At 32.8% G+C, this 16,354-nt stretch overlaps 1 protein-coding gene across 1 annotated transcript; it reads left to right on the forward strand.

Annotated features, from left to right (window-relative positions):
- Positions 1-1,628: 1,628 nt before the first annotated feature.
- Positions 1,629-10,547, forward strand: LOC142976835 (uncharacterized). Its single transcript, XM_076120410.1, has 4 exons — positions 1,629-3,159; positions 4,378-4,656; positions 5,160-5,330; positions 6,213-10,547. The coding sequence occupies exons 1-4, from the start codon at positions 2,826-2,828 to the stop codon at positions 6,422-6,424; spliced, it is 996 nt and encodes a 331-aa protein (XP_075976525.1). The 5' UTR covers positions 1,629-2,825; the 3' UTR covers positions 6,425-10,547.
- The last annotated feature ends 5,807 nt before the right edge of the window (positions 10,548-16,354 follow it).

Consider the following 16,354-nt stretch of genomic DNA (forward strand, 5'->3'; position numbering starts at 1 on the left):
CGTGTGCAAAGAGGGCGCAAAGTGGTGACGCCAATCCGAACGGTGTACACTGTTGAAATTGAAAAACCGTGACTTTTTAAACCTAAACGCAATTCATGTTATAAGTAGACGTTAATATTCTAGCGTATTATAATGCGTACATTACATAAAATTTCGCCTCTTTCCTATTAGAGTAGGTAAAGAAACCTGAAACACTTCCCTTGCTTCATACACATCCATATAATTATTACTTATATTATATCAAATATCATAAGGTTATAATGTATTGTTGCATTTTTGGATATACTAATAGATCAACAAAAACGAAAATAAATAGAGTAGAATTAATAGAAAAGTAGGTAGGTAATTTCATTCCATGGTTATGTAATACTTATTGAATTACAGATAGGTATATGAAGTACGAAGCATAAGTATGTGTTTTGAGTATGTAGAAAAATAAAAAAGAAATTGTAGATTAGGTATTTTAGTCTGTGGGACAATTTTGCAAGTTATCAAATCCTCATTTTCTTTATTTATTTTAACTTTATAAGTCGGCGTCAAAGAGCTTTTCACTTGTTGACACATTCTGGGCATCACGATTGTTATTGATAGATCGAATTCTGTTTTTATTTGTCTTATTAAAAAATAATATAATCGAAATCACGAAGGCAGTAAGTTTCCCTTACTGTCCACATAGTGTTGTTGATTAAGTGCTGCCACCTATTGTTTATGCACTTTCCCTAAATAATAAATAATAATAATAGCTTATACATATAATTTAGTATTTATAAGATTAAATGTTTTTAGGTGTTTTTGGGGTAATATTATGGTAATAAATTCTGTAGATCACATTTCAGGAATTTTATTTTCTAATCGTTCTTATTTAAATCAACCCTGATATTATTAAAAAAAGGTAATAAATAGTTCTAACTATTGTTTTTTTTCAACCAATTACTGTACCGCTACTGGGCAAGAGTCCCTTCCCGAACGTAGGAAGGGTCTCGAGTCTACCACGCGCCAAATGCGGGTTCTTACTAAACATATTTTTATTTTGCAGGTAAATTTATAACGATGTCCTCAGGTGCTGTACTTTTTATGTACGACGGTTACACATTCTGGAAGGATAGCCGCGCGGCGATGAGCCAGCATTCACTCTTAAACTGGGCCTGTTCTTCTAAGAGACAAAACCGTTGCCGCATGGCCCTTACATGCATCGGACCACGTATTACTTACATCCGTGGTAAACATAATCATGAAAGGCCTACATTATACACAGATCAATCTGGAATTTTTCATAAGTTTCATTCAACAAGCTCAAAAAGATACAAAAGACTAACAGAAACAGATTAAAGTTGTGATGATTTCGTTGTTTACATTTTTTAATAACATTTTGTCGCGTACTTGTACTTTATAATAGTATTAGTGTTTAGTTCATTCTCGCAATTTTGCAAGTAAGAATCAACATGAGTCAAATATCTAGTCATTACCTTTTAAAAAAAACTACTAACGCCATCTAGTTTTCAATGTCGTAAAGAATAATTATGAATAAATGCGCGATATAAAATATTTTTAAATAAAACCTAAGTGCGTCTCTATTGCTGTAATTAGTTTGAAACAGTTATATCGTAAAAATAACGTTTAAGCATGTAAATTATGAGATTAAAATAGTGTGCTTATATTCAGTGTTGTCGTGTAAAAAATATTTTATCCCAAAATCGCGTCATGGGTAGAAAGAAACGTAGCATTCTTGTCAATTTAGACGTCAAAATGATTTGACAGTTTGTTGCGTCATTTCATTTATTTTTACTGTTTTCCCACGTTTATTTTTATATTTAATATCTCACAAATCATTTTACTGGCTAATTAAATTTAATTTCTTTTGGCTTTCTTACAGTATAACCTAACGAAATACCATATTGTTGTAAAGAATTGTGTATTAGTTTTGTCAAACAAAGATCGTGATTGTGTTCAGTTGTTTTGATTCTCAAATAATCTGTATCAGTGTAAATAGAGGCATAAACTTAATTGGAAACATGAATAATAGTGTTTAATCATTGCAGGTGATGATATTGTGCAGTGCGTGCCTACAAAGAGAGGTCATCAGATGTTGTTTAAAGGCTATACATACGTTTTTAAAAGTAGGTTGCAGTGCGGCGCCGAACAGTGGATTTGTTCGTTCCGACAGAAAACTGGTTGCATTTCTGTCATTAATATGCAAACTTACGGCGTTGAAGTCGTCAGGGATTTTCATAATCATAAAAAACCTATGTTTTCTGATTAGATAGTGTTTTGGAAGTAATGAACATTTCCTTTAGTTGATCATAACAATATTATGTTTGATATTAAATGCATTTATTGCTTGGTGTTTTACTTTTCCGGCGGAATTATTAAACTATGTAATTAATGTATGTAGGTCAATGTTTAGGTTATGTTTTTGTTAGGAATACAGTATTATGGTTGTTATAACAGTAGTTACAAAATATGATAATAAACTTTGTCTATATATGTGTCTTTTAAATAGGTTTTCTAAACATAAATCAGTATTATTTCACCAAAATGTATTTATGTAAATAAATGATATTTGGAAACAATCGGTGTTGCCTTGTCCGTAGTAAAAAGTTTGAATACTGGATGTAAATTAAATGGCAATTAAAAATATTCAATTTATTAACTAATGTTTTATTTCCTTTCTCTAGATTTTATAAGAGCAATGTAAAATAAATTACACTTCTAAACATTAAAATAATGATGTATTTTACAAAAAAATATACTTGTTTACAGAAGAGGAAGACGAACAGTTGCCAGAATGGGCGTCAATATATTACATCAAGCTTGGGGACTGCGAAATGAAGTGCAACTTATGCGACATTACTCTAAAAGTTGAAGAAAAGTCACTTGAACTCTTAGACCATCTGAAAACGGAACATAAAGATGTGTACGATCTTCATAAAGACAATCCGGAGGCAACCGTTGGCTTCCGAATTGAGTTTCTACATTTGAACATGCTTAAAGATGATGGGGATCCGAAAACACAGCCCGTTATTCTAGGTGAAGTGTGTGAAGCTACTACAGAACCTGTTATTGAAAAAGTTGATGAAATTGTTGAGAAAGATGTTGAAACCGATATGCAGTATGTTTTATTTGAAAATACTAAGAAGAAAACTAGGAGGGAGAGTACTGGTAAGTAATTTAACTAAACAAGTATTGTTGTTCTATGGTCATTTAGTTTATAAGGTTACTAGTGGCCGCCCGCGTATTCGTCCGCGTGGAAACCTTTCCCGTATAAATCCCGATCCTTCAGGAACTCCGGGATAAAAAGTAACCTATGTGTTATTCTGGGTCTTCAGCTACCTATATACCAGATTTCATCGTAATCGATTCATTAGTATTTTTTTAAAGAGTAACAAAAATACATACATACTTAATATGTATTCTCACAAACTTTCGCATTTGTAATATTAGTAGGATTATACTGCTAAATTGCCGCACTCAGCAATTGCAAACAATGTGAATAATATGATTCTTTGCGTGTATGTATGCTTCTGGTTCTAGTTTATGAATGTATGTGTATGTAAAAGGAGATTAAGTAAAGCAAAGCCAAATAATTTTTTTCTCCATTGAAAAAACATTCAAGGAAAAATCACTTAGAAATATACCTTAAGAATCATTTGTTTTTATAAACTGATACATTTTATATATGTGATAAAACAGTTTAGTTTTTGCAAGAAATGATGACTTGCAAATATTTCTAATAGTAGGCATGATTGTTAGTTAATCTCCAATAGCTCTTTAGTAATACAATATACAAAGTCCTTATATGTTTTCTTGCTGAGAGTTGTACATTCTTGTTATAGTCATCATGACTAGAAGTAGTTAAGAGCAAAATATCAGCATTAATTACATTGATTATTATATCTCAAGTCGTACATTGTGTAGTCACTCTGTACAAAGTATAAAATTTATTCTAAATTTTAAAAACTTTGTTAAAATTGCTTCTAAAATTTACTGTGCGAATGAAAAGGCCGGGAAGGGACGCCCTGGAAAGGCAAACACAGATCGTATTGAAGATGCCTTGCAAAAAGCTCAGGTGCGTAGTACTCGTAACCGGCGGTTATGCATGACAAGATGTATAAATGTGAATGTAGCAAGGGAAGTTTGTAAGGATTGTACTAAGTGGCATTCTCTAGTCTATCTATGCCTATGGAAAAAGAGGCGTGATTTTATGTATGTATGTACATGAAAGCAATCCCAAATCACACATAGCAAATGTTTAAAAAAACTCAATTGCGAAAACAGTGACCTCATACCTACAAATGATTTAAAACATCTCAATTTCGAAAACAGCAATTTTAACATTTCTAAAATCTGATTCTCATCCAAATCAATTACTGATTTCAGGTCCACGCAAACGCAGCTGGGTATGGAAGTATTTCGACAAGCTGAGCAACATTATCTACAGATGTCGTTTATGCAACGTTGTATTGTCCATCAAGGGCTGCAATTCCAACAATATGAATCGCCATGTGAGGACCCGGCATCCGATTGTGTTTAAGAACGAAGTGACGAAGAGAGAGAGAGTAGATAGCGTTCATGTCATCACGAGTGAAGTGGAAACACCTTATGCGATCAAGACAGAAGAGATTTATGCAAGTGATAAGGATTACGAGGAAGTTACAGGTGGGATTTTTAAATTGTAATAATCATATTCTATAATATATAGTAGACTGCCTCCCTGGCGCAGTGCTTTAGGTCGCCACGCCGCTGTCATTGCTTCGGGAGGTCGTGTTTTCGATTCCCACACGGAACAATTATTTGTGCGATCCAAAAATAATTGTTTCGGGTCTGGTTGTACTTTGTGTCCCGACGCAATGGTAGCGGCGTGGTGACCTAAACCACTGCGCCACGAGAGGGTGCCTTACATGTGGATGGAGTAAAAGAAGTTGTGCACATTGTAGCAAGTCACATTCGTCAGTCTCTGTCCCCTCTCATCATAGCAAAAAAGCTGAATTCTTTGTATAACTATGTTTAAAATTTCAATAAAATTACCTTCTTCCAATATAATTTTTAATATCCCAACACAACTAACTAACTAACGATTGGATACGACCCACCAACCTTATCGCCAAAACCACCAAATAACCCATAAACAAATTCCCTAACTCCTCAATTTCACATTTCAGAGTCTCCAAGCCAGAAGCTCCGTCGCAGTTGGATCTGGTCGTACTTCGACCGCGTGTCCACGACACAGGCGCAGTGCAAGCTGTGCAAGCGACACATCTGCCACGGCGGGAACGCTACCGGCAATATGAACCGACATCTCAAGATGATACATAATAAGACAGCGTGCTCGTGTAAGTGTTTTAATTTTAATAGTTATTTGATCATTGTGTGGGGTTCGATTCCCCGTTTAAATAATATGTTATTAAGGTTGAGAGATACCCTAAACCAGAAGACTACAGGCTGCTTCCGGTGGGGTTTTGCCCTGCCCCCCAACCTCTAGAGTAGCAAAGGAGGGGGTGACACAAAGGATCAGGAATGGTCGAAGTGTCAGCCAGGCATTAACTGGCACCCCCACCCCTAAGATAAGATAACATCAGATAAGGTTGATAGATGAAACAATAAGACGGCGTTATCCGCATTAGTGTTATATTCTTTCAGGCTTAGCTAGTTGATTAACGGGATTTTCGATTTGCGAGGTTCGATTCCCGATATAGGTAGGTAGTGTTGTGGACGTTGGTGAATAAATAATACCTAAATTGACTCTAGTCTGTTAATGTAGAATCTAAATGGTTAACGGCAATAATTTGCTCTTGCTGTACGTGAATTTGCATAACTTTATATGAAATATTTATGTAGAGAGTGTTACAGTACAACTCTATTTTATTCTTTAAAAGTTAGATAAGCATCCGATTACTGTTTTGTCAATACAAACAAAAATTGTTTACTGACTGAGACGAAAATGCAGAGTTGTACTATTTACACCACTAGATGGCAGCACTATATTAGGGATTGTCTATGTAAGGCGTACCATTCCTATTATTTGAGTTAAATGTTTATTAGCGTATAAATATACCAAAATCTTGTACAATAACTAAGTCGCAAAATACCTGGGCTACATAATTATTTTTATTTACGAAAATTGTCTTTAAATCTCGAGAAATCTTTTCCCAAAAACATTAGTTTGCTGTTTTGCTGCAAAAGGTGTTTTAAAAGTTTGTTTTCTCAACTTCCAGTCGACCCGAACGTGACAGCGTGGGTGTGGAAAGTGTTCGAGACGACCGAAGAGGACTTCTACAGCTGCAAGATCTGTCAATACAAATGCGTCAAATATAGCGACTTGGATAAAAGCATGACAGGTATACTGAGCCATTTGAAGATCGAGCACGGCGTAGTGTCTGGCGATCAGATCATCACCGGCACGGACGTCGAAGGTGAAGTAGTTTAATATTTAATACTCCCTCGTAACGTGACGTGGGTACCGAGTGACGGATTTAGTGATTTTATTGAGTCTAATGTGAGTTAGGTGATGATCGAGTGTGATGCCGGCTTACTCTTGATGCAATAGCCCCCTTTACACACACAATCTATCGCGCATGAAACAACAATCGCGTGTGAAATAGGGTGCGTATAAAGGGTGTGCAAGGAGATAGGAAAGACCACGCGCCGCGCTCACAAGCCCGCGAAGAAAATCGCGAGCGAAGACCGCGCTGCTTTCCCGCGCGTAATCCTGTACGCTCCTAAGAACGTGCGATAGAGTGTGTGTGTAAAGGTGGCTAATCGGATTCGAATTCGATCGAATCAAATTCAAGGGAATGTCTTACTCTTAAATTCCAAACTAGCGCATGATTGAATGCTGGTTTAAAATGAAACAACTACTACTAACTAGATTATTATCATTTTAAACCCGGGTTTTGATCACGCGCTTGTTTGAAATTTAAGACTACGATTTGGCATTTATTTGAATTAATCGAATTTGATTTTCGACTCGATACTGTCGGGAGTAAGCCTGCTGGTTTGAGCGCGATTCAATGACTGTATACACAAAGCGAAGTGAATTTGAGTTATTATATAATAGGATACGGGAATGAACGCGATCACGGCCACCACGGCGAGTGTAATCTGCGCCGAAACATCAGGCATTCTAAGGTAAAATGCGTGTTCGCGTTAATTCCCGTATCCTATTATATAATAAACACTGGTTCTTTACTTTGCTGTTAAACTATGAGTTTGTAGATATGAATGGGGTTGCTGTTGTGTTAAGGTGTTTTTGTATGAAACCTTATGGATTAAATGGACTTTTGAAAGTGATCGTTTTGAGAGTGTTTCTAAATCCGTCAGTTGCTGGTATATAGGTTCTTTATAAATGGTTATTAGCAAATACATATTGAACATAGGAGTGCTATATTGATAGCGAAACATGGGTTTTCAATAGATTAAAGCTAATTTGGAATTCTTACAATATTGTATGAGATTCTGAAATGTACTAGAATCTACTGATTGATTGATTTTGATATAAATATTGCGAGAATAAAGCCCAGTTTCACTTCTTCTGATAAGTATTAGATAACTGATAATATAAGATGGAATTCTGACAGTTGTTTTCATAAATTAACTGTCAGTTTACCAACCAGTTAGGTTATCTGACACATATTAATAAGTTGTGAAACTGCTTTTGAAGAGAAGACGATTGAATATGTATTTTCTAAAAGGGCATATGTCACATTACAAATATGTAATACATGTGTCCTTTTGAACATTGCATTTTCAATTTTTGTTTCAAAATGTATGGTTAAGATTCTGCTTATAACCATTTATAAGAGTTAATGATTTTAAACTCTCGCTACTTGTACACGTAATATTATAATGTAACGGGTCTTAAACGCGATTGAAAATTAAAGGTTAGAATACCTTATTTGTTCACCCGACGTTTCGATCGAATTACGTCGACCGTGGTCAACAAATAAGGTATAATGTATAATAGAATACGGGAATTAACGCGAACACGCATTTTACCTTAAAAATGCCAATTTTATTTTATTCTATTATACATTAAACATGCAACGTGAGAGTTTAAAAGTTATGAACAAATAAGGTATTCTATCCTTTAATTTTCAATCGCGTTTAAGACCCGTTACATTATAATATTATTTATAAGAGTCTTTAAAATAGCTAAAGCATTTATTCAAGTTTCATGTTTTATCGAAGTTGATTTCTTTAACTTTATAAAGTAATAGTCAGATTAATAGCAGAATTTTGTTGCATTATCTTGTTGTCTGTAGTTAAATGCTGATTATATTTACTTGGTGTACATGATGTATACAAAAAATATGACATTGGTGCCAATTTTATGTTTAGGACGACGTTAACTGGGTGGGATATGTGGGTTCGAATCCTACATAAAGCAATTTTGACAATGTCAGATAACTTAATCTACTTTAATCAACAAAAACGTTTTTTTTGTTAACATTTTGATTGTTTCGTTGCTATAAAATGCCGGTCGTACTATTGTACAAGGTGAAACATGCTTTTACGATACTAACGATATTGCTTACATCGTGTTAAAAATAAAATTTCGTTCAAAAAAATCATAGTTGGACAGTTTGAGAATAATTTTAGCGCTACTAAAAATCAACTCTTTACACAGTAACTGTCTAATAACTCAATGTTATTCTTCAGAAAAGCTTATCTCACGGTGAAAACATTGGCCCTAAGGCTTTTAAATAGAATTGGCCCCACTGTCGTATTGATCCAATATCGGCTTCTATCAACTTCGATATTATAAACCAGAGTAGTACATAATATACAAGTTTTCACATAATCGTTGCTGATTTCATCTATGTTTTATAATAGCCTTATGTATAGTCCTTAATGTTATATCGTAAATAGTTTATTAAGTATATTTTCTCAAATCTTTGTGTGTACAAAATTTTTAGTAAATCTATCATTTTTTTTGAAGCTACAATCTTATGTCTGTAAAAAAACACTACATTGTAAATTGTATAAAAAGTTAAATTATTCGACGAGTTTAGGTCGCGACTGATTGGCTATCACGTGGGTTCGATTCCCAAGTAAAATACTTTTCTGATAGAACATTCTCAATAGCAGATGAGGCTTTGAAGCGCGTTCCTTCATGGGGGCAGAGCAGAGACTAAAGAACATGGGACCGAAGATACTTGGCAAATGCGTATAAAATTAATATTAGGCACTGAGAAAAAAACAGTTTAATTCTAAATATTATAGGACTTTAGCGTCTTGATAAAATAATAAATTTAACCAATTAATGTCCCACTGCTGGGCAAGGGTCTCCTCCCGTAATAAGAGGGGGTCATCTTATTATTTATGAACGTTTAAACCGGCTGGTAATTTTTATGTAGTCCCATTTCAATTTTCTTTAAATCTGATTAGTAGTTTTTTTCCTTAAAAAATGCGAGGATTTGTCTACATTAATTACTTATAGACTTCAGCCAAAACAAAATGTTGCCTTGAAATCATTTTTTGTGTGAAAGAATTATGTTTAAGTAATTTAACATCAAAATTTGTTCGCCTTAGAAAAGTCGGTGTTTTTTATGAATTATCTTTAAGTAATTCAACATCGATATTGCTATTTTGCAAGTGTCTTATATTTTCAAATTGTCGTGTTAAAATGCCTTATATAATTGCAATAATGTAAACTTTTCTTCGTGACCTGACCTGTTTTTAAATAAGTATGTTATTGGATATTACCTTGCGTAAAAATATAGCTTATTTCATTGTAATTGTAGTTGACAGCTTTACTGTATAAACACTTTTACTAAATTAAATAATTTAATATATTTACTACACGGAACTTTAATGGACAGTTTTACCATTTCTTTATAAGTATTGGTTAACTCATATGTTGCCAACGGGGACGAAAATACCCCATAGAAGGAGTTACAGTGTGAAGGGTGGTAGCGAGTTCAAATAGTAAAAACTATTATGACTTTTCGTACACAAGGCAACTCTGCTATACTCAAATATTTAGTCTTCAAACGTCTAACGCCATACAATCCAGTCGCGAGACAAACGTCGGCAACGCGACTCGTGTACTAGATTTGTATAGCGGTAGTCGCTTGAAGACTCAAATCGTAGAGTATGGGGTGATTTGCGTAGCCTTACGAAGGGTCTATTGTAAAAAAGAACATCGCTGAAATTTATTTAGAAGATCAGAGACTTGCCTAGCCTTGAACGAAGGGCCGTATAATAGAATGCGCGCTGGTTTTTTTTATATTTCTTGTAAAGAAGGCGGTTGTAATCAAAGATTTGAGAACCTATGAGTTAGCTTATTGAGACTATTGACAGATATTTTCATAAATTGCTTGTTAATTATCTCTCAGATTGGTTATCCAATACTTATCTAGGAGTGGCGAAACTACTACATATTTTTAGTAGAAATGTTATTTATCCGGATATCTCACACATTAGTTTTGCAGAGAATATAGTTTTTAAGTAAGTAACTTGTTAAGTGGATAGAGGTAGCATACTTTGTTAGGTTTTAAACATAGATGTGTACATATTTTATAGTTTACAAATAAATATGGGTAAGAAGAGAGTATATTTTATTTGACCGATTTATTTTGTTCTGTGGATTTTTTTATACCCTTAAACTTATATTGAATAGCCGTCTAGAAGCTTTCTTCAAATGAATAGATAACAAAATTTAAAATTATCATTATTCAAATTTATTAACAGAGAAACGCGGTTGTATTTCATACAGTCCTGTCTTTATCTTCAGGCATACTTTAGGATCTTATTTATGTAAAACTTATAAGCCTTATTTTAAAGGATATATTTAACGACTGTCTTGAAAACGACAATTTTTAGTTAACCTTGCTGTCAGTCTTAATCACTGGTAATAAATTACTTTTGGTTTTTAAGGTACTCTTTTGGTACAGGTATTTCGGTAAGGTAACTCTCCCAATTATCGTCCGTATTTAATTTAGAGGTAAAAGGTATAAAATAAACAGAAAAATAACAGTTATGACTAGTTTTATTCTCATACAAACATTGAGTTACATCAAGTTATAATATCTACAGAATTTGGCAAGGAATCACTACCTTATGTTTGACGACACACAACCACGCTTACATATAGAGGTAGCCAATTATATAGGCAATTAATATATTATATAATAATACAATTTGTTTTATTCAATTTTGTGTTATAACTTCAGAACACAAAAGTCATAAGTCGTCTTTTGTTAAATCAGACTTATGACTTTTTTGAATTGAAGTTAAAATTATATTGTGGTATGTTTGACATGTTCGGAATGAGAAAGGCATAAGTCATATTTTGTTAAAACCGATTTATGCCTTCACTGAACTGAGGTTAAGATTCTATTGTGGTTTGTTTTACATGTACAGAATAAGGAAGCCAAAAGTCGTCTTATGGTAAATCTAACTTATGACTATCTTGATCTGATATTCAGATTCTATTGTGGTTTTATTTGAATCTACAGAATGAAAAAGACTTAAGACGACTTTTATTAAAATCGACTTAAGCCTTTATTAAACTGAACTATTATAAACATAGACACCATTACCGGCTACTATAATAAAGTAAGTTTTATTATTGTTTACTATTGTTCTGATATAAGTGTTTTAAATTCTGTTTCTTGCGAAATATGTATGAATTCAGATTTTACTCTATATTCTCCGATTATAATTTTAACATAATACTAAGAAATTCAAAATTTCACAATATACAAACAGCAGCACAAAAATATATCTCCTAATAGATAACATTAAACATCGAGATTTTTATTTATTTACATACATTTTCTGTGAAGTTTGATAAATTGCTTAGTGTGTAACAAACCCTGTATACGATCCTATTTATAACATGCTCGTTTTCATTTCATATGTTGATTCATACTTAATTAATGTCATGATATTTTATTTAATTTTTTGTATAAATTATACTGATTTTTGTGGTGTAAGTCAATCACACAACATTTTAAAAACCCTAGGTTTTGTGTAATAAAAATGCAATGAAGTTTTGTTACCGTATATACAGTATAAATCTAATTAAAAGTAATAAATGTCACAAATCATTATACAGGGTGTGGCGTAAATAATGGATAATCCTTTACCAGCGGAAAGATCAAAAACTATGCCAGAGATAAATTTAAATTTTTAGATCAGTTGGGTGGTCGCCCATCCGCTGGTAAAGGATTACCCATTATTTACGCCACATCCTGTATAATGATTTTTTGGCATTTATTACTTTGAATTAGATTTAGTCACCAAACCGACTCGTCTCACTGGTTTTGGCTTGTGCCGGTCTGGTTCATCTATTTATATTCGGTTATGCCGCCCGACTAGCCCCCTAGTATTTAGAAACCGGCTAAATACATTAAGCGTTTATCTATTCACTAGCGTTTTTTATGAGTTTTTAACGCTATTGAATAGATAAAATGCCGCTAAATGTACCTCAGAAACCGGGGGTAGGCCGATTAATGCCAAACCGAATATGTATGTAGCAAACCCAATAAGGTCAACTGTCATTGCAGTATTCATTTCGTTATTTGTACTTATGTATTTTCTTTACTCATGACAAAATTATGTGACTAAACAAGTGGTCCTAAAATTTTAAAATTTACATTTCCTCTTATGTTTTTAATGTGTGTGACTGGCTTTACAATGTGTAAAACTGTATTTTTCTATCGAATCTATTTGATAATGTAAAAAACATTCATATATTTTAAGTACTCTAGTAATTAATATTTCTAATTGTTAATAATACATTAATATTAACGATACATTGTTTTACATTTATAATGTTTCTATGTTATTAAATTACTGAGCATATTTGGGTGAAAATACACCTATTGCAAGATACATGTAACACAAAATTATTGCGGATTATTGTAAAATTTAAGGACATGAATTGGTACTTTCACCCTACTCTATTTCGAACTAACATTCTATGAGGTAAACTTTTCTTAACTATTATATTATAGAATTCTTATACCCTTACCCAAACTTGTTAAATAAAGTAATTTTTTGTCCTTTTTCATATCACGATGAGGAAAAAGACAAAATATTTCTAAATCAATAAACTTTTGCATAAGGGTATAAAGCCCCTTTAGAGTCCCATTACTTTTACAGTTTCCTTTCACGGAATGGCGATATTCTCCAAAGGGACTTTCAAAATAATATCTAACTTATTATGTCATAGGACGGTAACTATATTACACATTTTATTCCCAAATAACAATTTTTCAAAAATGTTTTTTGTAAATCTTCGCTAAGAAATCTACATTTTTCTTTCCCAATTTGAGCTCATCTGATATTGATTGTAACGAAAAGTTACTCGATTATAATAATACATTTATATTTATTTACATCTTAAATACGATTATTTCGCGGTTTTTGTTATCAAAATTCATGATTTACTGCCTAAATTTTGTACTATGTATTCCCGAGTTATAAACATTAACATCTAATACATCAAATGTCTACCAAACATTATCTATTACAAATATAATATCTTAAATTGCAATGTAAATCATTTAAAATACATAGTCCATTGAAATGTTAATTTTTTTGACTGGTCACCCCTATTTCAATATGGTGGCTGGGGGCCCCACAAACTTGAACTAAGTTTCTACTGACCCCGCCTACAAATAAAAAAATGCGTCCTTTTAAAAACGCTATGTAGCTTTTCAATGGACTAACAAAATTTTTAGAGTCGTACTCAACTAAAAATACTGGTTGCAATAAAACTATTTTTTATATATTTCATTCCTTTATCAAATAATCCTGTCACAATATTGTCAAAAACGATAACATCACAATTAAAAATAAAAAGCATTTTTTTAAATTTCTTATACTGGTGGCTTAGGACCGCAGTTATGAGCACTTTGTATGTAAACTATTCTTCCTCTGAATGTATGGAGAGCTGCCTTACACCAGGGACCACGGGAGCAACGCCAACGGATTTTCCCGTTCCTCGCACACCCGTTGAATCGGAACCTGTATCCTCCAACGTTGATGCCCATCTTGCCTTGCTTACTGAGACAGTAGGACGCGAAGCAATCAATACCCGTGCCGATCAGACCAACTGGAAAGAAATCTAGTGTTAATACCTTGGAGAAAATTAAATTTTACTTATTGTAAACGTTGTTTTATTTTAGTTTCTAAGGTTATTGGAGGAAGGTGTGATCAAATAAAACTATTTTTTGAGTATTTATTATTTATTTGTGTTAAGTAAATGTAACCTGGTTTAGATTAAATGAGGTACGTATAAAAACAGTTGCGGGTAGTTCAATAAAAATGCTTTTAAATCAGAAAAATCGTTTTATTATTTCGAATTTTGTTTTATTTTTTTCAATCCTTTTTATTTTATTTTGTTTTTCTAACACATACTTTCACTTTCAGTCCGCTTCGGGTTGTCAAACCGCGGCCATCTTGTGGTCCACGTGGGCGATCATAAGTTTATCAAACATGAATGTTATAAGAAGAAAGTGAGATGGACCTGTTGTAAACGGATACAGCTTGGATGTAGAGCCAGCATCACGACTCACGACTCTGTGATCGTAAGGTCTTTTTTGGAACATAATCATTAAAAAATTGAGGGTACTTGGCTATTACATGCTGTTGCAAAAATTTACTATACGATTATTTTCATATCTTCATTGAATGTCAACGTCTAACGGTAAGACTACAATTCGTTATTTGTGTAGTATGAATGTTTGATTTTATATTTTTTCTCTATATTATTTCGTTTTGTAAGTAAATGCGACGTGACGAATACGCAAACACAAATAACCAAGTGAGATCTTACTATGATAATTTTGATATTCGGTTCGGCTATGGGAAATTAAATTTGTTGCTTTAAATAAAAGTTTCAAATTGTATATTTTATGTAGAAAAGTATGTATTTGGTTATGATGAAATTTGGTTGAGAATGGACAAGCTTATACACCATTTTAAAGTTCTGAACACTTCACAATGATTGTATATATGTATGTATAAATCATTTTCATTTAAATTGTGATGTCATTATTTCCTGAGTGCTATTACTCTTATTGTACTGAAATCATTTAACTCTTAAGTGAACTGCCTTATTTTAAGCCAATTAGTATTCTTTTAGATTAGAAGTTTCTAGATTTTTCTTCGGTTGTCATTTTGTTCGAGAGGTTCTCGATCTACCCTACATTTTTGTTTGAATTTGACATCTGATAATTGTTAAGTTTTATGCTAAAGGTTAGTTTCACTCGACAGATAAGTACTAGATAGCCAATGTAGATAAAATGACATCATTTGCGGTCTTGTTGATATCCTGTTTTCTTTTATCAAATAACTACTTATCTGGTGGTGAAACTGACCTGAAATCTCAAATCATTCCTGTATTTTTAAATTTATAAATCAGGGTATAAATTCATTTTATATTTTATAATTATTTCTACTTAGTGATCTATGTGTAAGGCCTTTTGTACATTAGGTTACGTAAATCTTCGATACTGAATTATTTAAGTTTTCAGGCGACTACCGCCATAAAAAACCTAGTGGCGGAACCTCAATGGATTTGTATGATAGTCTATCAATGATATGATAGTATGATACTAAAATCGTGTAGTATCAGAGATTTGCGTAGCCTTGTGTACGAAGGGCCAAAGTGCCCTGAAGTAAGTGCCTTTAGACTTGTGCCTTAAAGTCCCGCATTTGATGCATAGTTAGTAAAATCAGCTTTAAGATTAGTTTTACATTTCGAAATGACATTTTTAGAATTAAGGTACACTTGTATATCATTATTTTTCTATAATGTTGACACTGTTTGCAAATAAAACGATTCTTTTTATTTATTTTTTTATTTTCTATACACCTTTTTAGGCAGTAACTATAACTTCTACAGCAATCACAGTAAAAATTTGTTGCTTGTTCAAACAAATGCAAAATATTAATACCCTTTCACATTTTGTATAAATTTTTTATCAATGAAAATATAAAAAGTCGACGTCGTTGTAATATACTTGCGTATGTGTATAATTACTGCATAGCAAACATTGGGTTAATATTAGTGTATATATTCTTACTGATCTATGTATAATGTAGATATGTAGATATAAGTATAATCCAGGTTACTGTAAAAAGTAATCGATGTTTCTTCGTATTCAAGCCGTTATAGTCATCCATTGGCTTGCCTTGTATCACACGAGCGTACTGATGTATTTTTATAATAAAAGTATTTTCAAATAGTCCAATAGTTTTATTTCCACGCAAATAAAATTCTTATACGATACAACAAATTGTCAATCAAAATAATTTGAAGCCTCGTTATAAAAAGTTTGTTTATACATTCTACTTATAACAGATTTAACAGATGACAGGCATGCCGTTTTGACCAGATTTT

This window comes from Anticarsia gemmatalis, chromosome 11 (genome assembly GCF_050436995.1).
Source record: "Anticarsia gemmatalis isolate Benzon Research Colony breed Stoneville strain chromosome 11, ilAntGemm2 primary, whole genome shotgun sequence".
NCBI classification, from domain to species: Eukaryota; Metazoa; Arthropoda; class Insecta; order Lepidoptera; family Erebidae; genus Anticarsia; species Anticarsia gemmatalis.

Bases quoted from the DNA above. Each gene is read 5' to 3' on its own strand.
- LOC142976835 (XM_076120410.1), top strand. From the start codon at position 2,826: ATGAAGTGCAACTTATGCGACATTACTCTAAAAGTTGAAGAAAAGTCA. The intron at 4,657-5,159 runs GTGGGATTTTTA...TTCACATTTCAG, and splicing joins GGATTACGAGGAAGTTACAG to AGTCTCCAAGCCAGAAGCTC. The intron at 5,331-6,212 runs GTAAGTGTTTTA...CTCAACTTCCAG, and splicing joins TAATAAGACAGCGTGCTCGT to TCGACCCGAACGTGACAGCG.